Genomic DNA, 27204 nt, shown 5'->3' with positions numbered 1-27204 from the left:
CTCGCGCTGGGAGATGGAGACTGAAGCTGTTCCTATTCGGCCATCTTGCTCCGCCCCCCTAAAGTTAAACTTTAAAATGTTATTGTTACATTGTAGAAAAAAGTCACCTCACAAAGAAACTTAAATTTAAAAAATCCTCCAGATTTCACCTCTCAGATATATTTTCATTTTGAAGTGTTTTCTTCTAGGTGTTATTCCTATATACAAATACTTACTTTTATTACTATTCATTTAACATAATGAAAATATCTGCTAGTTTATTAAAATTTTTATATGAACCTACTTTTATTGTATAAACTATGAATATGAAAAACTTTCCAAACACAAGTATAGTTTAATAGATAATTAAAAAGTAAATCAAAGTATCCATGAACTAGATCAAGGAATAGAATGTCGCCACCAGTCACAAACCCCTCGGAACACTCCTTCGTAAAGGTAAAAATTTTGTAATATTGACTTCTTTACTTTTCATTACCACCTAAGTATGTATTCCTAAATAAAATTTTTGGTTTTGCATATTTTAAACTTCATAGGAGTGATGTTGCACAAAGTGTATTTTTGAACATCTCTCTTGTTTCATTCAACATAACGTTTTTAGGTGGCAGCAGAGTTTTTGTGTAGCTATAGTGTAGTGTTATGTAGCATCCTATTGTGTTAATATACTATCAATTTTCTTATCAATAGATTATGATAATTTTTAGTTTTTGAGCATTTTTAATAAAGCTGCTACAAACATTCTAGTACACATTTCCTACTGAATATGGACATTCCATTCTGTTCATTATGTTAATATAACAAACAGAATAGTGGGGCTGAGAGTATACAAATATTAATCTTAGTAGTTACCACCAAATATTTTTCCAAAGTGGTTGCATCAATTTAGTTTTACATCAACAGTGTTTCAGAATTCCAGTTTTTCTAACACTTCACCGGGATTTAGTATTGTCAATCTTTCACATTTTAGTCATTCTGATGGTTATGCAATGATACATCATTGTAGTGTTAATTTGCATTTTCCCAGTTATTGATGACATTGAATGCCTTTGTATATGCTTAGTGGATTATGAATTTTATTTTTTATAAATTACCTATCCAGGTCTTTGACCCATCTTTTCCTCTGAGTTTTCTATCTTCTCCTGATTGCTTTTTAAGGATTCCTCATACATGTTGAACATCCGACATTTTTCTGTTATTTGTTGCTAGCTTTTGTCCTCTCTTAATGGTACCTGTGATGAACAGAGATATGTAATTTTGATAAAGTCCAATTTTTCAAGTTTCTCTTTTATGTAGAATGCTTTTTTAAAATCAATTTAAGGAATCATTGCCTACACCAAGTTTACAAATATATTTTCTGGCTGTTTTTCTAGAATATTGACTGGTTCAGCTTTTACATTAAGATGTAAAATCCATTTCAATATAACTTTTGTGTGTGTATAGGTAGAGACAATATTAATTTTGCTACACAAATATCCAATTTCTCCAGCTCAATTTATCAACTAGACTATCCTTTCCCTGAATGAATTGCAATCTTTCTTTTATTATAACTCAACCAATCATGTATTGGCCAAAATGCCTATCCTTGCACTGTGGCCACATTGTCTTAATTGTTTTGCTTTATCATATGTCTTGTTATTTGGCAGTAACAGTTTTACCTCTTTAATCTCTTTCTCAAGAGAGCCTTGTCTATTCTAATTTCTTTGCAATGATGTCAATTCTAGAATTAGCTTATCAAGTTACATAATCACACACTTAGATGCCCGTGCAGAGCTATTAAGAGTGTGATGCAGTTGAATTTTTTGATCAGTTTGAAGAAAATTGTCATCTTTTTTTCAGCCATGAACATAATCTATCTTTGCATTCATTTAAGTGATCTTCAATTTTCTTTAATAATTATCTTATTTTTAGTTTTATTTTTATTTTGAGACAGGATCTTGCCCTGTCACCCAGGCTGGAGTGTACGAAGACAGCTCACTGCAGCCTCAAACTCCCGGGCTTAAGTGATCTTCCCACCTCAGCCTCTCAAGTAGCTAGGACTATAGCCATACACCAGCACACCTGGCTAACTTTTTATTTTTGTAGAGAGTTGGTCTCACTGTGTCACTCAGGCTAATCTCAACCTCCTGGGTTCAAAAAAGCGATCCTCTCAACTCAGCCTACCAAAGATCCATGCACCTGGCCTGTTTTAGTTTTCACTGTAGAGGTCTTACACGTTTTTATTTGATTTGTTCCGATGCTTTTGATATTTTTCATGCTATTATAAATAGCATCTATGTTTAAATTCTTATTTTTAAACATTTGTTGTTAATGTAGAGAGATGCAACTGATTTCTGTACGTTGGTATTATATCCAGCATTCTTGTTATATTCTCTTATTAAACCCAATATTTTTCTGAGTTTTATACTGGAATTATATATAATCATGTTGTCTTCAAATAATGATGGCTTATATTTTTCCCATCGCAATCCTCATGCTTTCTATTTCTTTTTCCTACTTTCCTGCACAGGTCTGGACCTCTAGTACAATAATGAATAGAAATACAGGCAAAATAAAAGCTTTCAACGTTGTGCCATTAAATATGATGCTTATTGTTGGTCTCGGTACATGTAATTCATCAGCTTAAGGAAGATTCATCTTCTTAGTTTGTGAAGATATTTTCTTTATTATGAATAGATATAATATTGTACCAAATTGTTTTTCTGTGTCTATTATATTGATCACATTATTTTCCTATTTAATCTGTTTTATGTTGAATTACATTGATTGATTTTCAAATGTTGACCCAATTTTGGATTTCTAGAATAAATTCAACTTTATCATGAAAATGTTAACATTTTAGCATAGACTGAGAAGCTGTATAGTGTGCAGGGTAAGGAACTGGACTTAGGAGTAGACTTTCTCTGTTCTAATTTCACTTTGCCACTTTTGGCTACTCAACTTTGCTGTGCCTTAGTTTTATCATATGTAAAATGCAGGTTAAAATCTTACTATTTTTATAAGCTTTATTGCTTATCTGATAGAGTTTTAAGGAAGATTAAATGGGATAATATATAAAACACTTAGAACAGTGCCTAGAACATAGTTGCTGTTATTATATAGCAAAATTCTAAATACAAACTTTTATTTGAAATAATAACTAGAAAAGGAGGTAAGTTCTCTTTTTATCTAATTAGAGGCTTCCAAGAATTTATTATTTTCTTTCCAACATTTGTATTTCCTTTGTTGCCCAGAATAGATATTTGTAATATTGCAATGATTTTATGAAAACAAACAAATGAATTATAATTTAAATTCTTATACTTAGAACATTGTTTTTATTAAATACATATTTATTTCTAATTATTTTTCACTGTAAAATAGAAATATTTTGACCAATACCTTTATTTCCTTATTTATATATTTGACTAGTAACTACTAAGTGCCTCTTGAAAAAGCTAGTTAATAAATTAATACTTTTTGCTGCTATGCCAAGCTATTTATTTATTTATTTTAAACATTTATTTTTATTTTTTGAATCTTAGATTATCAAACTGGATTATAACTTGAATGGTGTAATTTTTCCTGACCCTTCAGGAGACTCATATACAATGATAGCAACTTTTTCCATATTGCTTTTGGATGGTTTCATCTACTTGCTATTGGCATTATACTTTGACAAAATTTTACCCTGTAAGTAATAGTGAGTTTTTCTCTGACCTCTATAGTTATTAATTACATTGAATACATTTTTTAAGATTATATAGACTTTTAAAATGAATATTAAATATTTCCCATTTCAAACTAATAAGTTCATTATTTCTACTTCATAGTTTTTAATGGTCTAATGAAATTTTTATGTAAAAACAATTCTTCTTATGACTTTACTATAACAATATATTATAATTATATGACAACAATAATTATAATATATCTTATAATCATGTGGTAATTAAATAATGTTAGGTATTCATGGATCCCTGAAAGTGTTTTGAAAGGGTCATATTAGGACTTGTGTCAGAACAAGATAAAATAAGTTAGTTCTTATGGTGGTTTGGCTGGTGGGAGGCCATTATACTGTGGAAGTGCTTTCTCATGAATATTTGTTCAGCATCATTCTCAAAATGTTTTATATATTGTTCATATTTGTAGAAGTATATTGATTGCCCTGTTAGATTATCTTGCAAACAACCAAAAATTTCACGTAAGCCCAGAATTTTTTCACACATTCTAGAATCAGAAAGTTTTTTTTCTGGCACAATCTTCTTGTTTATCCTCTTATTTTATACCTTCCTTCCACTATTTAAGGTTGTCTTATAGGTTTTCTCTGTATTTACTTGTACATATTCCTGTCTTTCTGTGACTTCTGGTTGATATGTGAAGGCCCTTAATAATAAATTCAACCTCATTTTTTAAACTGGAAAAATATATTTAAAATATCACTATAAATGTATTCTAAGCAAATATAGTTTCTCCATGTATTCATGCCTAAGCAGAAATATATAGATTTCAATATTATGTTCAATTATGTTGCTGCGGTCAAATTATTTAAGTTCACAAACATGTCTAAAATTATTTTTATGTGCTATGCTAAGGCTTTGTGTTTTCCCAAATATTTGGTTTCATTCATTCACCTAAATACCTTTTAGACCACATTAAAAAAATTTTTAATAAATATATTTATTGGGTGATACAAATCTGTTTCTCATGAGTCTATTATCAAGGATAATGCAACCCATTGTTAAGAATGGAAAAAAAGGAGATATAATGGATTTCCTTGTTGGGAGTCCTTTTCTACAGATGTAGACAACAGAGGCTCTAAGATCTGTACTAATGTCTTGATCAGGGAAAAGCTGGAGTCCAACTCAGCTGGTCATATACCTAATATTTTACTTGAACCTCACTTTCCTATTGACTTTCTTTTTTTTTAGATCACATTTTATTTATGCTTTGTTGAAAGCTGTATTATATTGTTTAACTTTTGCAATATGTTATTTCCTTTGAATTCTCATTGTTTACTTCGTTATCAAGTTTTCTTCTTAATAATAAATAGGGTTTTAGAAGAAAAAAGTGTCTCTATGATGCTTAAAACTTCAAGGCATTCTGCATTGTTGTGAGCAAGGCTTCTTTGCTCATTGTTTTACTATTACTGATCCTATTTTGTTGCCTCTTGGTTACTTAGGTGGAGATGAGCGCCATTATTCTCCATTATTTTTCTTGAATTCATCATCTTGTTTCCAACACCAAAGGACTGATAATAAGGTTATTGAGAAAGAAGTTGATGCTGAGCATCCCTCTGATGATTATTTTGAACCAGTAGCTCCTGAATTCCAAGGAAAAGAAGCCATCAGGTAATCACACTTATAATTAATACTAATACATGAGCACAAAGCTAAAGAATTATTAACCAAGAGCATCAGGGTGAGCTTGAGGCAAAATATTGAAGGAGAAGATATTTGTTTTTGTCAATGTTACTTTGAATTGCTCCATTTCCATCACCATCAATTTCTTCTGTTACTTGAAAGGAAAATTCTCCTTGATTATCAGCTCCATATCATATTATCCACCCACACTTCATCTTGTCCCCCTTTCTGCCTCTTTCTCTTGTGTCTACCTCTCTTTTATGCTTGCTCCTTTCATTCTGTGAACCCCTCTCTCTGTGATTTCATCTGGCTTTATACGGTAAGTTGGAAGAAGTAAGAAATTCTGAATCAGAAATTCTTAGATCCTAATACTCTCGTCTCTCATTTGATGTGTAATCTCGGAAAAATGAGTAAATTTTATGAGTCTTAGTGTCTTCTATGAAACAAGATTAATATTGACTTTGTAGGGTTGTTATGAGATTTAGCACATAACAGAATTGTATGAGAAACAGTTAGAGTATCTGTTTTTAGCCAGGGATTCTAACTCAGCAGTTTTGGGATTGAACCCAAGTATCATGGATTTCAAAATAGCTTTGTAGATTTTTCTACAAAGTTTGGTACAAAGTTAATGAATCAGAGCTTTAAATACCAATCATTTATTTATTAACAGGTGTTTACTTAGTGCTGACTATGTACCTGACTTGCACATAATTCGCACAAAAAGCTTATGAGGCAGGTATCTTTATTTTCCCCATTTTGAAAATACAAAAAGTGAAGTAATGACAGCTTAAGCCTTTTACCCAATATCACACAACTCACAAGTGGAGAACTGGAATTGTAATCCACATAGTCTGGCTCTGCAGTCTATGCTCTTAACATACTATTGAGATGTCAGGAGGCAAAAGAAAATGAATAAATAGAGAACCATAGCTAGGAAGTGAAATCTTTCCAAGACGAAGAGGCCTAACCCATATACCTAGGCTTCCTCCATCTAGTTCTTAACCAGTTTTCTATTTAAGTTTTCTGAGTAGGGCAACAGCCATTCCTCTGCTTTAGCTAGGAGTATACCAGCTCTATAGAAAATATCCATCCAAATGAGAAAGGCCAAGTGAGGAATAATTCCGTAAAACTCAGTTCCAGTGTCATCAATCCTTTACCAGTTGAGGGCACAAAATCATATTGTATTATATTATTATTCAAATTATAGTAATTCTCAGATCCAATCTTCTAACAAAATCTTTTACTTACAAAGACCTCAAAATTTTCTTTGTTCTTCTACTGCTGCCTAGTGGCCTAGGAAAAAAAGTAAAATGTCCTCCACCCCCACCTTCTCCTGACTTCTCCCCTCTTCTCCCCTCTTCTCCCACACCCCCACTGTGCCTCCAAACCTAGCCAATGTATACAATGTTGACTAGGCATACCTGTCACTTGGTCTGGATTCTTAGCTCAGGTGGAGACCCGAGGCTACTGACAAACCAGGGAAAGAAAGTCATTTGATGCAAGTACTATTCACTAAAGCTTTTGGCTCCATTGTGGGGTACCTCACCCCAGATCCACACCAAAGCAAGAAAGTAGGCTTAGGCGGTCAATGTTGTAGCTCTTTAATGACAAGGTGGTACACACTCACTGACTGTTAAAGCAGGTCTGGGTCTGTAAGGCAGTCTAAAACTGCCTTTCGACCATCCAACAGTAGATGCAGTTTCCAGTCCACAAGTTTTATCTCTTCTTTCTTCACAGTGATCATTTCTTAGTAGCATCATTACTCTTCTCCACCTCTAGACAATGTCAAATCTTTTCCAATCAGTTCCAACATGTGAATTCTATTTTGTATGAATATAAAAGGCACTAAGGCATTGATTTTTTTCTTCCTATGTGGTCTGCTTTATATAAAAATGAACTCTTCTCCTTTATATACAAACACTTTATATACAAAGGAACTTTTCCCCTAAGATACGTAGAGCTTACAGGATATGTAACCTTTAAGCTCTATGTATCAGGGATATGGATGAAAGCTTGTAGAATTCTAACCAGAATCATGATTCTGGATTTGTAAAAATATACAGTTTTTATTCACAACTGGTTCTTCCTTATTCATAACCCCCAAGTCACATTTTCTCTGGGGGCAACTGTGTGCACATATGTGCATTCCTATAACTATAGACCATTCAGGCAATATTCCCAGAACACAGGTAGGATGTCTGCCTGCCCCAAATGTAAATGTCTGATTTCCTGTCTAAAATCTGGAAACACCAGCTCCTCCTAAATGGAATTTTCTTTATTAAAACAAAACATTAAAGTTTCACTTCAACAGGGATTCCATTTTACAAAGAAATGCTGAAATAAAATAGCTGGTGAGACTCATCACCTTTTAACTTTGCTTAATTAATTCATTCAACAAACATATTGCTGCTGGGTTCTTTACTAATCTTTAGGGCTGCAAAGATGAACAATAAACTGTCTTTCAAGGAGCACACAGCCTAGGGAAGAAGATAAATAGGTACATGAAATTCAATGTGATAAATGTAGGGATAGAGATATTAACTACTGTTATTTAGTCAGTAGAAGTGTTAACTGCCCAAGTTTAGGGAAATCGAAGAAGAGAACATCTATTTTTCTTTTAAATAGTTAAAAATTACTGAATAAATTTAGGCTTTTAAAGCTGACATATTCACCATCCAGGTTGAACAGATATAAACATTATTGTCATATTTGCTTTGTATTTTTGATGGATATATTATATGTTTATTTAAAGTCCCTTTTGATCTCTTTAAAATATTTTCTCCCTCCTTCATCGGGATTGACCTTTATAATGGATTTGGTGTTCCCACTTTCCATTCATATATTTACATATTGTACCATACACTTATAGCCCTAAACAATATGTGATATAGATATATGTGATATAACTGTGTGTTTTTATCTCATATAATCTATAAATAGTATCAGACTGTACTTAAGTTTCTACATATTGCTTCTACACTCAGCATTTTGCTTTTTAGGATCTATTCACAGTGATAACTATGGGCTAATGCATTGATTTTAATTTTTATATAAAAATATTCTAAGATATGAGTCTACCATTTTTATTTATCTTTTCTTACATTAAAGAATATTCTGGTTGTTTCTAATTTTTTGTTCTGACAAATGATGTTGCAATGAACATTCTTTTAAGACTAAGACAGATAAAAAGGATAAAAAGGTTCATTTGTGCATATGTACATATGTGTGTGTGAGTGCATGTGCATATGTACATGTGTATGACACATCCAGCAGAAGAGACAAAAAGCGCTAAACTTTGTGCAGGATATAAATGGTGGTTTGGTGATCCTGACACATAAAACATAAGGCTGAGGATGCCGAAAGATGTCACTGTACAGACCATGAGTGGCTGCTTCACGTGGTACAAAATAGCCTTGACTTTCCCTTTGAGGCTGATAAGGAACACTGAGGAGTAAATAAAATGGATTTTAAAATATCAATTTTTAAAATGGACCCAAGACTTGAACTATTTTAGAGTTAAATTTTACAAAAATGATACCAGGTTGGATAAGTGATGAATCTGAGTGAGAATCAAGAAGAGAGTAGTTGAATGTCCATGCTGCCAAGTTAAGATCCAGCATGATGGGGGAGTGTGTTTAGGTGACAATGCAATGAAGTCTGTTCTGGATATGCAGTTTTAGAGCAGTTAATTCTCAAACCTGGCTTCACATTAGACTCATTTGGAAGAACATTTAAAACATCCCAATCCTCAGCCTTTACTGCTATGAAAAACTCATCACCCCAGATCAATTAATGTGAATCTTTTTTCTGTGAACTCTGCAGAGAAGTAATTAACGTGAATATAATATGAATCTCTGAGGGTTGTTTGCAGGCATCAGTTCCCTTTGGAATTCTAATGTGTATTCACAATTGACAACCACTGATTAAGAGCAGTGTGTGTGTGTGTGTGTGTGTGTGTGTATGTATGTGTGTGTGAGAGAGAGGGAGACAGAGAGAGACTCTCTATCCAGCAAACTATTAGATATGTGAGTCTAAAGATCAATGAAAAGGGTGGGGTCAATATTAGGTTGATGTTAAAACAAAAAATCCAATGAGAAAACTTCTGGAGAGAGTCTCAAATGAGAAGATCCATCATATGCATGGAGAACCCTGTGGAACATCAAGCTGATGTGTCTGATGAAGGAAGAGGACTTTATTAGGAAACAGAAAAGGAACATTTAGAAAAATAAGAAGCAAAGCAATTAAGTCACCACTAACAAAGAGATAGTCATCAACAGTGAGACATACATAATCCAGTATGTAAGAATGGAAAAGTATTTGTTGTATTTTATAATTAGGAGGTCACTAATGATTTCATTATGAAGTGGTTCACTGGAGTGGTGAGTTCAGAAATAAGAGTGCAATTGAAGAGGAATTAAAGGTCAGGAAGTGAAAATGGCAAGTTTATTTTGAGAATTTTGTACAATACAGGGAGGAGAGAAATCAAATTATGTCCAAAGTAGAGCTGAGTTCAAAGATGAGCTATTAGGGAGGACTGTAAAAGATGCAGGTGCCAGAGTGTCTGACTAATACATTAATAAGCAAGAGGTGGAGAGGATGCAGGATGCCAGTTCAAGGCCCCAGGTAAATGAGCTGATCTTGAACAGGAGGAAGAACCAACTATTCTAAAACTCGAGGAAGAAAGTGAGGATAATTGCACAGCATTCTACTTTTCTAGACAAAATACTAGTAGTTTAATTGTAACTTGAGAGAGACTCCTTTATTTTCTACCTCAGGGGAAATGATTAATCAAAAATAGGTCTTTTTCTTTCTGAATAGACTATGCCATCCCTTATTTCACATAAAGTGGTTGGCTGCAGCTGTCACTATGACTAGGGCTATTAATGGCTTGTGCTATTTTCACTTCTGTGTTGGCTAAGTAAGTACCCTTTTTGTTATTTCAGAATCAGAAATGTTAAGAAAGAATATAAAAGAAAGTCTGGAAAAGTGGAAGCATTGAAAGGTAAAGAAAAACATTGAAACATTTCATTCTTTCACTTATTTCTTTATTATAAAAAGGGGAAACAATTCGATGTGAACAAATTTGAAGCATATAGATAAGCAAAAGAAAAAAGAATGCAAATAAGCCAATGCTACCACTTGGACATTAATCATGATTAAGAATACACTGTAAAATTCTTCCAGATATTGCATGGATCTATTAATTTATAAAAATGGTATCATACAATGCAAGATGCAATTTATCTTTGCTTTTAAAGATTAGTCTGCTATGAACAATATTTTATATATTGTCACTGTGAGGAAAGAACATCTAGACTGAAATCTGATAAAGGTTTTATACTAGCTGGTGAATTTACATAGTTTATATGTACTGGTGAGGTTAACTAAAGCAAGATGAGTAAAACCATTGACTATGAATTAAATTTCACAAGCCAATATCCTATTACAAACATAATTTATCATTTGAAATGAAAAAACACATTTTGATACAAAATATTCTAACATATAGTTTTCTATAACAGACATTTAAGCAAACATCAAAGTGAGTAGCTACATTTCATGGAGGACAATTTGCTTTTATTAAAAATAATTTTTAGGAGGAATAAAAATGATTTTGTTTTTAAATAAAAGAAGCCTTAAAAGCTGAAAAAGAAGAGCCATGAACCTTCCAGAAGTGGAGAGTTCTCCAACCATTGTGTTTATATTGCATGTATTTTGTAATAAATGCAGCATCCTTTAATTCAGTCTTATTCATTACTTTTAGATTAGGTCTTTGAGAATTTAATGTATTCGTATGAGCAATTTTATTCTCTCTCTAGGTTTCTCTCATCAAATACCATCTAGATCTGTGATTTCTTTCTTTAATTTTAGCTCAGGATATATTGAAATAATTTTGGATCAATTACTTAAAGTTTTGGAACACATTTTGAACTACCTTTGCACTCCATCAAGTCATGAACCTCTTTTTGCCTAAACAAAAAACTTCTTTAAGCATTTTGTTCATTTTAAAAATAGCAGCACCTTAAAAAATTAAAAGCATTGGATGTCAATACATTAAAAATGTGAATATGAATTCGAACCAAGTGAAGCTACTCTTTGGGAAACCAGGGAAGTGGTTGCATTCCCTTAGCCTCCCCTTCCTTCCTCATGGAGTTAGTTTCTGGAGCACATCTGCAGCACCTTTGGGACACACTTTTGAAATCTTTTATCTATGGCCTATTTTTCAGAAGCCAAATAGCATTCCATTATATGGATACCAGGATTAACTTATTAACACACCAATGTATGAGATCCAATTTGTTTCCAATTTTTAGTGTAATAAAAAATACTAGAATGAACAGCCTTGTTCAGTCTTTGTAAATGTCATAAATTGTTTCTTGAATATAAATTTCTAGAAGCAGAATTATTCAAAGGAAGCATACTTTCAAGATTCTTGATTCATATTTCAAATTATTTCCCACTAAAATTATAAAAAGTCATACTCCCAGAAGCAATACATAATGAATAGTAATGACAATGACAACAATAGCAATAAACACTTAGATTTCATTGAGGACTTGGTGTGTGCTGGAAGGTATACTAAGTGATTTACATGTACCATTTTACATTTAGGCCTGTGAAGGACATATTAATATATCTCTCACTTTGCAGATGAGGAAACTGAGGCTTTTATTTTATTTTTCCAGTTACTATGTGTCAGTCCCAGCAGCCAGTATCACTTCCCTCTTACCCTGGAAAACACTGTATACTTTACATTTAAAAATTACAGGCCAGGCATGGTGGCTCGTACCTGTAAATCCCAAAGTGGGTGGATTGCTTGAACTCAGGAGTTTGAATCCAGCCTGGGCAACATGGCGAAACCCTGTCTCTACTAAAAATACAAAAATTAGCCAAGTGTGGTGGCGTGGGCCGATAGTCTCAGCTACAGGGGGCTGACATGGGAGAATTGCCTAAGCGTGGGAGATTGAGGCTGCAGTGAGCTGTGATTGCTCCACTTGCTCCACTGTACTCCAGTCTAGGTGGCAGAATGAGATCCTGTCACCAAAAAAAAAAAAAAAAAAAAAACTACAAACATACAATTTGTTAATTTATTTGTTTCATTGTCCCCAAATTATTTATTAAATAAACCATCTTTTTAATAAGTTTGAAAGGTCATTTTATTAATCTCTATTTTTATATTTACGTTGGTCCACATTAGACTTCTATTCTGTTCCATTGGTCACTATATCCTGCACCAGTAACATCTTATTTTAATTATTACAGGTTTGTCACGTATTATTTTGTCAATTAGGAAAATATTGAACATTGTGTATTTTAAAGTACTGAAATGCTGAGAAATACACCACTAAACTAAATAACCTTGTTCCATATTGGGACCAGACCGGTCTAATGCCTTTCGGTTTATACTCTTAATAATTTGTTAACAATTTGTTCTAATAATTTGTTCTAAAAATAGGCTTGCTCTTTGACATATATGAAGGTCAAATCACGGCAATTCTGGGTCACAGTGGAGCTGGCAAATCTTCACTGCTAAATATTCTTAATGGATTGTCTGTTCCAACAGAAGGTGAGCAAGAAGAAATTTCTCAAAGGCAAGATGTCTTATCATAAAATGAGGTCAAGCATATGCCTTTCATTTTAAATGTTAAATTTGATGGCTTAAGAGAAATAATGTTTATCTAAAGTTGTTTCTAAGAGCTACATAATTTTGAATATGCTTCATATTTCTGCAATATTTATAAAATTATTTTATTTATTCCATCGTGTGATATTTCAGGGTAAATGTGCAGTTCTATAAGCGTATGTTTGTGTCAAGAATAATTAGTAGTTCTTCACAAATTGTGTTCACAAATATGCAGTTCTATAAGCATATGTTTATGTCAAGAATAATTAGTAGTTGTTCACAAATCATTTTAGAGATTTGTGAATATATGCCAATATTTTCTTAAATGAAATCTATGAATATTAATAAAATGTATTATCTTGCCAATTTTATTTTTAACTTCTATTCTTAGGATCAGTTACCATCTATAATAAAAATCTCTCTGAAATGCAAGACTTGGAGGAAATCAGAAAGATAATTGGTGTCTGTCCTCAATTCAATGTTCAATTTGACATACTCACCGTGAAGGAAAACCTCAGCCTGTTTGCTAAAATAAAAGGGATTCATCCACAGGAAGTGGAACAAGAGGTAGGAGGGCATGCTTGGATTAACTGACCTGCCAATCACTTACCAAATTAAATCATGACCACAGAATTCTCTTCAATGATTTATATGCCTTGTTATGAATAAAATTTAGGCAAAGAGGTCCCATAACAAGCATCGACTGCTTTAATGAGCGGTTAAAATTGCATAATATGAATCATTTTGGATTTTAAAAGTTGTGTATTTTCTCATATAGGTACAACGAATATTACTGGAATTGGACATGCAAAACATTCAAGATAACCTTGCCAAACATTTAAGTGAAGGACAGAACAGAAAGCTGACTTTTGGGATTGCCATTTTAGGAGATCCTAAAGTAAGTGAGATTATGCATGGGGAAGGAAGCAGGTTGAATGTCTGTAAAATGTCAAGTTCTTTTACCACTAAAGGTGATAGAGCTTTCATTGTAATGTATCAAGAGAGAGCCTGCTATGTTTAACTATAAATAGATATATGTTGGAGAAAAATGACTGGATGGTTATTATTTTATGGTATTTATTGTTTTTCATGCTATCATCTGGATGCAGTTAATATGAGAGACATATTTTATGTATCTTCATTCTCTGTAGATTTTGCTCTTAGATGAACCAACTACTGGATTGGATCCTTTTTCCAGAGATCAAGTGTGGAGCCTCCTGAGAGAGCGTAGAGCAGATCATGTGATCCTTTTCAGTACCCAGTCCATGGATGAGGCTGACATCCTGGCTGGTAATTATTGGTTTTATCTCAGTATTACCATGATGCAATTGGGGAATTTAGAAGCGTAGTCTATTCTCAGGGTAAGAGCCCTGCTCTCATCATGGCAATGTTCTTACATTCTATAGCAGTCAGGAGGGTGACAGGAATCTAGTTCCACTGTGGAATTCCTTTCTGGTTGTACATTTGCTAGGTAGTGACAACTAATGAAAAATTCTGATTGCCCATTTTTTTTTAGATCAGCTATCAATTAATTTAAACATTCAAATCTTCTTTTATATATACTTAGTTGAAAAATAGCCACTCATTCTTTAGCATCAGAGTATAGAGTATACCATGTAATTTATGTGGTTTATTAAAGTATTGGAAGGTACAGATAAACTGGTGTTCATGACCTTATTTTATTTTATTTTTAATTTAATTTATTTGTATAAATTTAATGAGTACAAATACAGTTTTGTTACATGGATATATTATGTAGTGGTGAAGTCTGGGCTTTTGGTGTATTCATCACCAAATAATGTACATTGTACCCATTAAATAATTTCTCATTCCCCATCCCCCTCTGACTCTTCCATACTTCCAAGTCATTAGTGTCTATTATTCCATACTGTATGTCCATGTATACCCATTATTTAGCTCCCACTTATAAATGAGAACATGCAGTATTTGACTTTCTGTTTCTCTGTTGTTTCACTTATGATAATAGACTCCAGTTCCATCCATGTTGCTGCAGAAGACATGGTTTCATTCTTTTTTATGGCTGAATAATATCATGAGTTCATTTTAAATGCATCAATTTTAATGTATATTTCAAATGTTAAAATGCACACTAGATCTAGTTATACCCTGTTGAATACTTCTTCTTTGCACTTCTGAGCCTTGGCTCCTCATCTTTCTTTACTAGAGAAAGAAGAAATGAATGACCCCCAATATCTTTTCTCACTTAATTTCTTTTATTCAGATAGAAAAGTGATCATGTCCAATGGGATACTGAAGTGTGCAGGTTCTTCTATCTTTTTGAAAAGAAGGTGGGGTCTTGGATATCACCTAAGGTAAAGGCTTTGGGAATAGATTGGATTTATGTGTTTTCAATACTGGTATATGAAAAAGGTGGACAATTATGAAACAGAGCTGGCCTCATGCTTCATCTCTACTATACTGGATTGATCGGTATTTCCTGAATACTTTTCCCACTTTCCTTCCTCCTGTGTCTTTACAATGTTAATTGTTGGCAACATTTCAACATGATAAACCAAGCCTGACTTTTCACAGCAGGACTACTTCATGTGCCATTTTTCCAGGTAGCTGTTCTGTGTAGCCTAAACCTCTACCTTCTTCCTACCATCATTTTCCTCAGCCGATCCATATAATTCTGGAATGTGTTTTCATTCTTTCATAGGGCAAAAAAGGCAAATAATTTCAGAAGCCAGTATCAACAAGGAGAAATCTAGGGGCAGAGAGTAATGATAACTGTGGCTAACAAAAAAGTGTATATATTAGTCTGTTCTCATGCTGCTAATGACATACCCGAGACTGGGTAATATATAAAGGAAAGAGGTTTAATTGACTCACAGTTCAGTGTGGCTGAGTAGGTCTCAGGAAACTTATAGTCATGGCAGAAGGGAAAGCAAACACACCCTTCTTCACATGGTGACAGCAAGGAGAAATGCAGAGTGAAGGCAGGGAAAAGCCCCGTATAAAACCATCATATCTCATGAGAACTCACTAGCGTGAGGGTCACCACCCCTATGATTCAATTACCTCCCACCGGGTCCCTCCTATGACATGTAGGAATTATGGGAAGTACAATTCAAGATGACATTTGGGTGGGGACACAGCCAAACCATATCAGTGTGTATCCAGGCTAAAATAATTGTTTAAAAAATCTCTATGGCCAAACAAAGCATGCACGTGGGCCAGATTTTCTCTACTAGCTAATGATATGGTCTGATACAATAATTATTTTCCCTAAGAAGTCTCTTCTTCCTAACATTCTCACCTTCCTACATTTATCTATAACTATACATATAAAACTCTACATTGTTTAATTTACATTATATATTTGTATATTTGTAATTGTTCTGAGCTTAGACATTTTCTATATATAGATTATAAATTTTTCAAACTGATAATTACTATCATGTTATAATTTACTCATCTTTTTGTTTCATAAAGCCAAGCAAAGTAGTGCTCTACAGCTAGGTGTTCAATTAAATCTCTTCTTTTGTGGTAGCGGTGGAGAAAACGCAAATGACTTGTCTTTTCTTTTAAATATTAGTTTACATAGGAATGAAATATGTAATCCAGAACAAATAACATCCTTCATTGCTCATCACATCCCCGATGCTAAATTAAAAACAAAAAACAAAGAAAAGCTTGTATATACTTTGCCATTGGAAAGGACAAACATATTTCCAGGTAACTCAACTATGATTACAATAAATGAAATTTGGGAAAAAATGTTCACTTTATTATTATAGTAATTTTCTTTGTCTAATTAATTTAGACTTTTTCTTAGTTTTGGCCACCTGAGAAGCAGAACTTGAGAGGAAGGATTGAGTGCCACTGATTTATTGGGTAGTTGCTTCCTCGAAGCACCAGCAGATAATGGGGACAGGTGAGAGGGAAGGGAAGGCAGCCAGAGAAGTCTGAATTCTGGAGCAGATTACTGTGGTAGGCAATTGAGGTGCAATGCCCATGGGAGGGAAATAAATGAAATAAGTGGGTTCAGCCTTTTGTCACCAGAGGGATGAGTAAGCTGGGGTTCTTACCCACTGTTCCCCATCCATTGTTGATTAAGGGATGCCTACAAGAGCATTAACTTTCTCATCCATCTGGCTTACTCTGAACATGAGCTTAGAATACTTCCAAGTACAGAAAAAGGACCTCAGGCAGGTGCTTTTAATAAGTAGATTTACCGTGTCCAGGTGAATCCAGAAGAGATGTTGGTGGGGCAGAAAGGTTTCTGCTACAAGTTTCTCTTTGTAAGCTAGCCCCCCATTATTCACAAGGAATAGATAGTTCCAAGATCTCCAGTTCATGCCTGAAACCGTGGATAGAACCAAACCTAACTGCCATCAATCCGAAAACATTTCTGTTCATGTCTTCCACCTACGCATTGAATGCCTTTTCCATCTTAACTAAGCACTTAACGTACATTGTGGCTGTAATTTTTGCAGTTTGAGTTGCAACCGCAAAAGTAGCATGAATTTCTTTTGCCTTCTTCACAATTTCACAGACAGAAGATTCATTCTTACATTAGATCTTAGCATCAGTGTAAGATTTTTTTTTTCCTTGTTGAGAACTTTCACCTTTTCACTTACAGGAAGCATTTTATGGCTTTTCCTTGGCATATCCAAATTGCCAGCATCATTACTCTTGCACTTTGGGAGCCTTATTAGGTAAAATAGGGGTGCCTTGTACTGCAATACTGTGACAGTTGCTCTAATATCCCAGAGGGCTACTAAGTGACAGGCGGGTATAGCATGGTTCTGCTGGACAGGGGATGATGCATGTCCTGAGCCTGAGCAACATGGAGTGGGATGGTGAAGGATTTCATCACGCTACTTACAAGGGCACACAACTGAAAACTTATGAATTATTTCTCGAATTTTCCATCTTATATTTTTAGACAGCAGTTGACAGTAGATAATTGAAACTGTGGAAAATGAAACTGTGGATAAGGCAGGATTTCTCTATTTTAATTGTGCATGTGTTATTTTGCAGAGAAAAACAACTTATGTAGTCTACAAAAGTGTCCAACCCTCAGTTCCCTGCCAACTGGGTAGCAGCACCCATTCAAACTTTGTTTGATAAGCAGTCCTAAAGATTACTAGCTCTTTGTGTAATGTTTTCTACATGTTAGGCACTGTTCTAATGGTTTCATATATATTAACTCCTTTAATTCTCACAACTGTTTTTTCTATGAGATGGGTGCTATAACTTGCCCTATCTTACAAATGAGGAAATGTATTTCAGTGTCTTTTGATTTAAATAGCTTCCCTTTGGTTTAAACATTTAGTTAGTTAAAGGTATAACTCCCTATATACCTGCCTTAAATAAGCTCTTTTACATAATTCAGTTTCATTAGGCAAATACGCAGGAATTCCCAGATTTTAGCTTCACTCCCCAATGTGGCAGCTCCCTATGTCCTTGCAGTAGCATAGAAGATGGTGTTCTTCTCAGATCAGTGGACTATCCTGTCATTTTGTTCTTGGACTAAGGCCCTGTGAGGTGCAACTGGTCCACTTTCATTTTTGGTCAGAGAAGGAGAAAAAGGAATTATATGTTGGTACCACTACTGGAGTATGTTACTTTGCCAGAATTACTTTGTTGACCTCCCGGCCCATGGCAGCCTTTACACAGACCTAAGGCCTCTGCTAGTTGAATGGCATGCTTATATCCTTTTCAGGACATGGGACTCCCAGGTCCCTTGCTGCCATGTGCAGGTCATAGGGAAACAGTGTGTATGCTACAGTCTCATCCACCTAGTTCCTCTCAATAATGTCATTGGCCCATCCTCCCACCCAAAGTAGAAAGTAGCATCTAAGAGTCTTCTAGAATCCTGCCATCTCATCCAAGTATCTCCATGAAAGAGTTACCCAATAAATGTGTACTGGGAAAGTATTATATAAAAGGCACTGCTCCAGCAACTAGAAATACCACAGCCTACATCTAACTAGATAGGGAAAAGTAGACACACAAAATATACAAATTTTTCAACAATTGTACACTAAAATAATAAACAAGGCCAGTGAGTTAGAGTGATGACTGGTGTCTGGCTGAGGTTTATATAGAGTGGCCACTGAAGGCCACAAGAAGAAAATGGTCAAGAGCACTCCAAGTCGAGGGGAAAGGAGGATGTCTGGAGGGCAATGAGTGAGGGAGCAGAATGGCAAATGGAGGTGGGTAAGGTTGTATGGATAGATGGAGACAGGCTCTTTTGGAGCCTCAGAGGTTGTGTTATTGACTTTGATTTTTATTTTAAATGCATTGAGAAACCATTGAAAGACTTATACAGAAAGAAGACCCAGAATATAGGTAGAGATATACGTGGGTTTGTAGTGTGGAGGTGAGAAGATAATGGTCTTTCTGATTGTTCAGGTTTCTGCAGAGAAATCTACAGGAAGCTCGTAAACTGAGAATGGAAGATGAAGTAAGACAGTTTGAGGATGGAGGAAGAGGTCTTCCTTAGTTATTTCAGAGAAGGAGAGGATTCTCATGAAATTTTGCTTTTGACTACTGTGATACTCCAAAGACATAATTTTCTTAACAATATTATGTATCATCTTTTAAATAAGTATTAATTTACTTGGTTTAGTTCTCGATGTGGTTTTTCCAAATATCTATTCATATTTTTTGCCTTAGATCTTTTCAGTAATCTGGACAAGTGTTCTGACCAGGGAGTGACAGGTTATGACATTTCCATGTCAACTCTAAATGAAATCTTTATGAAACTGGAAGGACAGTCAACTATCGAACAAGGTAAAGCCACTTATGTAATTCACAGAAAACCAATTCCCAAATGATCATGTATCAATTTAGTATTTATAATTTCTTATGGGTGATTCACACCAAGAAATGTGATTTCATTCCAAATTTGGCTCTGCTGTTTGAGATGGGCTGTCATTATTTCTTAGCATCATTACTAAGACTGATCACAGATCCCTTCATGGAGTTTACCAAGTTTCCTTTTGGAAACTAGTTCCTATCCTCAGATGTTCCCTGCTTCTTAGATACCTTCAGGCTGTAAAAGGCTCTTAATTAGGGGAATGAGGTCTGAACAGATTTTTTTAAGATAAAAATTGCTCTTAGCTTGTTAATATACAAAATTCCACTAAGGTCTTAGTGGGGAGAATTCTCAGCATCCACTCTTGTATATTTTAATGGGTGATAATAATCATTGTCATTATGGAGCTCCTCTTATGCTTAATGTATGGATATACATTGATATATATGCCTTCAACATTATCTTCCTATAATAACCTTTCCAAGAAGTGTCATTGGCACTGGTTTACAAATGAGAAAATCAGACCTGTGAGCAGTTAAATGATTTTCCCCAATCACAGATGTAAGACTCATGTACAGATCTGGCAGTTCAGAGCTGATGATCTTTCCCCTCTACTACTAAATGATTGATACCTTAGTAGTAGATATTTAGGTGGTAATGATTGGCTATTTTTATGCAGAAGATTTCTTAAAAATCCCTCCAAGTAATGATACTCTTTGGAATTTCTTTGCTTTTCAAATACTGGGCACAATGAGATCACCATTTGTGTGCATTATTCTTTTGGTATGAATTCAGCATATTTTCTCACTGAGTATAGAATATGGGCATCATAACATGCTTCTTATATTGTTTGCACTGTAACCACAAGCAATCTAAAACTTTGTTTGATTTAAACTTTTACTTTTTTATCACCATTGGCAATTACAAACTTAACTATAGGAAGAAAATATAGATGGCAGTGGTGAAGTATAAACTTAATAAATATTGAAAAACGTTGTCTAAATAATTCCTTTGAATTGGTTATAAAAATAAAACAAATGTAAAACTTTTTTTTTTTTTTTTGAGACGGAATCTTGCTCTGTCTCCTAGGCCAGAGTGCAGTGGCGTAATCTCGGCTCACAGCAACCTCTGCCTCCCAGGTTCAAGTGATTCTCCTACCTTAGCCTCTTGAGGAGCTGGGATTACAGGCGCCCGCCACCAGGCCCGGCTAAGTTTTGTATTTTTGGTAGAGACAGGATTTCGCCATGTTGACCAGGCTGGTCTTGAAATCCTGACCTCAGGTGATCTGCCCACCACAGCCTCCCAGAGTACTGGGATTACAGGCCTAAGCCACCACGCCTGGCCATGTAATACTATTTTTAATATTACTAAGGAAAATCTGTGATGCCTCCAGGATGGCATTAATATTATAATATGTGTGTTGGTGTGTGTGTGTATACAGATTTCGAACAAGTGGAGATGATAAGAGACTCAGAAAGCCTCAATGAAATGGAGCTGGCTCACTCTTCCTTATCTGAAATGCAGACAGCTGTGAGTGACATGCGCCTCTGGAGAACACAAGTCTTTGCCATGGCGCGGCTCCGTTTCTTAAAGTTAAAACGTCAAACGAAAGTGTTGTTGACCCTGTGAGTAGCAGAGTACTGTGGTTTTGTTAGATCATGAGTTTCAAAAGAGGTTCAAACTAGAAGATAATTTTGAACACAGTATCTGACATTCCTGCCACGGGGTGGACAAATTCAGCATTTAAGTTTTCTGACAGTGGGAATACTTGAATGTTCACACCCGATTAGGCTTATACATGCAGGTGTGTTTTGTTTTCATGGTTTCATAACCTGGTGTTTATATAGTAATGCCTTCTGGTACTGTGTAGCATGCTAGGGTATTACCTTCAGAATTTTAGTACCAAATCATGATAGGCATAAGGCAGGCTTGGCACTCAACAAATACTTGTGGAATGTCTTACTAAATAAATAATTTTCCTAGAGATTCATATGCTAATGTTTCTTTATTGTTTAGATTATTGGTATTTGGAATCGCAGTGTTCCCTTTGATTGTCGAAAATATAATGTATGCTATGTTAAATGAAAAGATCGATTGGGAATTTAAAACCGAATTGTATTTTCTGTCTCCTGGACAACTTCCTGAGGAACCCCGTACCAGCCTGTTGATCATCAATAACACAGGTGAAAAGAAAAATAAAATTTAAATCCAGAAATAAGTTATTTTTATTGTTGAATAGCGCAGGAGGAGGGGAAAGTAAATCATAAGAGAAGAAAATGGGTATTTAAACTTCATTTATAGAAAACACCTTATGAGGAACAGTGCATATTTACTCTGATTTTGGAGATGCCAGGGATGATGAGGATAAGAGAAAAAGAACTTGGGTCACTGTATAACCTGGAAGAGTAAAGATGTCTATCTACCTGACTACCCTAAGCTATTACGTGACAAATACATTTCTATATTGGCGCACCCATTCTATTTTGAGATCACTTTGTTACACAGCAGCCTAACCTATACTACAAAGACAATGCACACTGGTCACCATGTGAAGATGGGCTATCTATCCCCCATGCCCCTTCATTAAGTACAAGATACAGGAAGACACCTTATTTTGTTATCCCAAACAATGGGTAGTTGGTTTTGTTTTTGGTTTGTTTTGAGACAGAGTCTTGCTCTGTTGCCCAGGCTGAAGTGCAGTGGTGCGATCTCGGTTCAATGCAACCTCCACCTCCCAGGTTCAAGCGATTCTCCTGCCTCAGACTCCTGAGTAGCTGGGATTACAGGCGTGTGCCATCACGTCTGACTAATGTTTTTTTCTTGTAGTTTTAGTAGAAATGGGATTTTGCCATGTTGACCAGGCTGGTCTTGAACTCCTGGCCTCAAGTGATCTGCCCTCCTTGGCTTCCCAAAGTGCTGGGTTTATAGATGTGAGCCACTGTGCCCAGCTGTTTTTTTTTTTTTTTTTTTCTAACTGCTTAATTAACTTTGAAGAAGGAACTTTTATGTTAGTACCTCAGACGTTAAAAAAAAAAAAAAATTGCAGTAAGAGTCTTCCCTTGCCGAGTTCCTCACTCATTTGATTTTCCCATGGATTTGCGATTCAGGCCTGCAGTGTATGGTCTTTAAACAAAGATGGTCTTTTCCTTTCCATTTCTCATTCTTCTTCTTGTTTTCCTTTGGGTTTTGGAAAGTAAATTTTATTCACCTCACTACCTTAAATGCTAATTGTACGTTTAATTTCCGAGATCTAGAAAGGTTTCTTTACCTATGAGCTCATGAGATAAGTAAATCAGGTCTCTCTTTTTTTTTTTTTTTTTTTTAATTATACTTTAAGTTCTAGGGTACATGTGCATAACGTGCAGGTTTGTTACATATGTATACATGTGCCATGTTGGTGTGCTGCACCCATCAACTCGTCAGCACCCATCAATTCATCATTTATATCAGGTATAACTCCCCAATGCAATCCCTCCACACTCCTCCCTCCCCATGATAGGCCCCATTGTGTGATGTTCCCCTTCCTGAGTCCAAGTGAGCTCATTGTTCAGTTCCCACCTATGAGTGAGAACATGCGGTGTTTGGTTTTCTCTTCTTGTGATAGTTTGCTAAGAATGATGGTTTCCAGCTGCATCCATGTCCCGGGTTTTACGCCATTCTCCTGCCTCAGCCTCCGGAGTAGCTGGGACTACAGGCGCCCGCCACCTCGCCCGGCTAGTTTTTCGTAATACTAAATTCTTAAAGAACAAAGGCAAGGTTTATGTATAAAAGATCCTAACAGTGCCACATGCTTGCTGTGTGTCCAACTTCAAGTTAACTAAACTTTCTGAGCTTTACCTTCCTCATCTATGAAAAGGAGATACTAAATGGATTGTTACAGGGCATAAATGACACTCTATTCATGTACATTAAGCGCTAGCACAGAGTCAGCATACAATCAATATGAATTTTTATTGGTATTACTAATTTTAGATAATTTTGTCTTCAATTTGCTGATGGGGAAATTTCAGTTAGTGGAGTTTAAAAGTCTCCCTGACAAGGAGACACTGTCAGTTTATGATGAAGAAGCAAAGGAAGATCGGGCACGGTGGCTCACACCTGTAATCTTAGCACTTTGGGAGGCAAAGGCGGGCAGATCACTTGAGGTCAAGAGTTCAAGACCAGCCTGGCCAACATAGCAAAACTCCATCTTTACTACAAAATACAAAAATTAGCCAGGTGTGGTGGCACATGTCTGTAATCCCAGCTACTCAGGAGGCTGAGGCAGAAGAATCACTTAAACTCGGAAGGTGAAGGTTGTAGGGAGCCGAGATCACACCACTGCACTCCAGTCTGCGCGACAGAGTGAGACTCTGTCTCAAAAAAAAAAAAAAAAAAAAAAAAAAAGGCAGCAGTAGCAAAGGAACGCTGGCCTTCTGGACAGGAGATAAGCATGGAGTTCATTAAATATTCATGCTTACCCTGCCAAAGAAGCATTTCCCCACTTCCTAATCTTTATGTTTATGTACTTCATGTTTAGGAAAATGTTCATGCGTCTATTAGGAGGTTTACTGTTTAAATCTTACCACTAGTTCATATAGTAAATATGTGAGGTAGGTAACATAGTAACTGACACAGTAATTTCCCAAAACTGGCACACAGGGATTACATTTTTTATAGCATATTTAGTTTACACAGAACTGAATTCAGTAATACATCTTCAAAGGCTTTTCTTTTTAAAAAGTTTACTTTGTAGCAAGAAATAAAGAGGTAGCTTCACTTAATTAGGCCCCTTGCTTTTATTAGAATGCAAATAAGACTGAAGAGTTCTTAAGATTAAGACGTATTTTGAGGCCAAGCATTGTGACTTAGGCCTGTAATCCCAGCATTTTGGGAGGCCAAGGCAGGAGGATCACCCAAGGTCAGGAGTTTAAGACCAGCCTGGCCAACATGATGAAACCCCCTCTCTACCAAATATACAAAAACTAGCTGGGCATGGTGGTGCCTGCCCGTAGTCCCAGCTACTCTGGAGGCTGAGGCAGGAGAGTCACTTGAACCTGGAAGGCAGAGGTGTAGTGAGCCGAGATCGTGGCACTGCGCTCCAGCCTGGGTAACAGAGCAAGACTCTGTCTCAAAAAAAGTATTTTCAATAGTCTTGTTCTCTGATGAATCTCTATGGCTTGACTCTTTTACCCAAATTGACATATGCTAAGGTAGCAGATTGAGAATAATTTTTTCTCAGGGATTTCATGTAGATATTATAGTATCTAATGTATTTTCTCAATATATAAAAACAAACATTATTCAGGTAGTTAGCTACTGAATATTAGATCCATAATTATATTGATTGATAATTATAAGCTATAATATTTTTATTGAGTTTAAACAATACAATTAAATTTAGATCCTTTCAAAGGTAAAAATTATCTAATTCAAAGCAAAGCTAAGATAGAAAATGTTTTACAAAAACTTGGGAAAACTTCACAGTTTATTAAATAACAACCCAGAATGTTTTTCTGAGTCAAGTTGCTGTATACTAGCACTAATTTTCTGCAGTTTTAAAACAACTAAAATGTAGTACTTTTTGCTTATTTTCATAAAAGCAAAAAGGCAAACATACCTTTTGTTTACCAGAAACTATGATAGCTCCATTGTATGAGAGGCCATCAGTACCATTTCTGTTTTCAAAGTCATCTACTTCCAAAAGTATATTTTGATGCTTCAGTGATTTTATAAAATCCTCAATATTTGATTCTAATATGAAGTTAATAAGAGAAGGCCATAGAAAAGTAAGAAAACACATATCAAACTTTTAAAATAAATCATACACATGATTAAAGTTAATATTTATGGAATACTATGTATAAATATCTTTCTTTGGGTATCACAATAATAATATTGACCCACACTCTACCATCTTCTATTTAGCAAATTTTATACCACAATGAATTCGCTTTATAAATCTATTTAATGCAAATTAACATGTAATAATAAAAATAAGCTAATTCTATTGTATAACTTTTGGTAAAAAACAACAACAACATTTGAATTGAATAATCTGTGGAGATACAATAATTTTATGAGGAGTACTTCAGACTGTCCATCCTAAAACAGCCAATGATAACACTCTTCTCTCTCGCTTGTTCTTCCAAAGAATGGACAGGTAAATATATATGTGTCTGTATAACACATACATATGTTTTACTTTATTTTAAACATTTACATACATATTACATACATGTGTATTGTATAAATATAATCTTTCTTAGGAAGTGAAAGAGGATGTCATCATCAGATCAGGGTTTTGGACATGACCCTAAAGAAGAAAGCAGATGAGAACATCTGACCGAGAAATATGAGCTGAGAAAAATTCACAGCCTAGAGCACACCGGAGCAAACAACTGAAGGTAAAACCAATTTCCAGGATACCTGAACTCAGAGTGGATGAATGCAAGAGGGTAAGGTGGGCTCTGAAGCTATAGTCAGGGTCGTGAACTATACCTGAAAAAAGATGACCTGTCAGGCCCCTCCCCACATTTGGCACAGAACACACTGTAGCCGCAGTTGTCCTCAGGGTAAGAGTCCCATATTTACTTACTAAGAGACATTATCTGAGGAGCACAGCTGGGCAAACCTGATGTAACTGCAGACAATAATTCGGGCAAGATGGAATGAATAAGAGGATAAGAAGGACTTTATTTATTTATTTATTTATTTTGCCTTTGAAATGGGAGTTTATAGTGGGCTCTGGGATTGGAAAAAAATAAGGCCAAACCTTAGATGAATTAGGATCCCTCCACCAAGTGATACAGGGACATGCGCATAGAAAATAAGCTTTCCATACACCTTGAACAGCCACACACCCCACTCCACCTCCACAGTCACTTGAGGTGCAGTGCCATATACCGACCCACATCCACCTAGCGAGACAGGGATTCTCACATTAAAAGATAAACATGTTACCAATAATTGTCAGATTTTGAGAAAAGAGGAACAAAATGGCACAGAAGCTTCCAACTTAAACCATAAAATACCTAAGTACAGAGACAAAAAAATAAATTAATTAACACAAGTCCACTGTCCTCAAGAGTGACCAAAGAGGAAAAGAGAGACCTGATTTACGGCGGAGCAAGATGGCCGAATAGGAACAGCTTCAGTCTCCATCTCCCAGCGCGAGTGACACAGAAGACCGGTGATTTCTGCATTTTCAACTGAGGTACTGGGGTCATCTCACTCGGGAGTGCCGGACAATCGGTGCTGGTCAGCTGCTGCAACCCGACCAGCGAGAGCTGAAGCAGGGCGAGGCATCGCCTCACCTGGGAAGCGCGAGGGGGAAGGGAGTCCCTTTTCCTAGCCAGGGGAACTGAGACACACAACAACTGGAAAATCGGGTAACTCCCACCCCAATACTGCGCTGTAACACCGGCACACCGGAGATTATATCCCACACCTGGCCGGGAGGGTCCCACGCCCAC

At 35.5% G+C, this 27204-nt stretch overlaps 1 protein-coding gene across 1 annotated transcript in view; it reads left to right on the top strand.

Moving 5' to 3' along the window:
* The window catches only part of ABCA6 (ATP binding cassette subfamily A member 6), a 63641-nt gene that overhangs the window by 12454 nt on the left and 23983 nt on the right, over positions 1-27204 (top strand). The window contains exons 9-21 of the mRNA XM_026456774.2: positions 3519-3666; positions 5156-5324; positions 10280-10338; positions 12793-12903; positions 13352-13527; positions 13739-13858; positions 14112-14250; positions 15203-15293; positions 16520-16659; positions 19609-19725; positions 21192-21375; positions 21767-21933; positions 23723-23850. Of these exons, the coding sequence (XP_026312559.1) occupies positions 3519-3666; positions 5156-5324; positions 10280-10338; positions 12793-12903; positions 13352-13527; positions 13739-13858; positions 14112-14250; positions 15203-15293; positions 16520-16659; positions 19609-19725; positions 21192-21375; positions 21767-21933; positions 23723-23850 (1749 nt within the window). The remainder of the gene's footprint in view (positions 1-3518; positions 3667-5155; positions 5325-10279; positions 10339-12792; positions 12904-13351; positions 13528-13738; positions 13859-14111; positions 14251-15202; positions 15294-16519; positions 16660-19608; positions 19726-21191; positions 21376-21766; positions 21934-23722; positions 23851-27204) is intronic.

This window comes from Piliocolobus tephrosceles, chromosome 16 (assembly GCF_002776525.5).
Source record: "Piliocolobus tephrosceles isolate RC106 chromosome 16, ASM277652v3, whole genome shotgun sequence".
NCBI classification, from domain to species: Eukaryota; Metazoa; Chordata; class Mammalia; order Primates; family Cercopithecidae; genus Piliocolobus; species Piliocolobus tephrosceles.
Note: the sequence above shows the minus strand (reverse complement) of the source record. Positions and strands in the feature narration are given on the sequence as shown.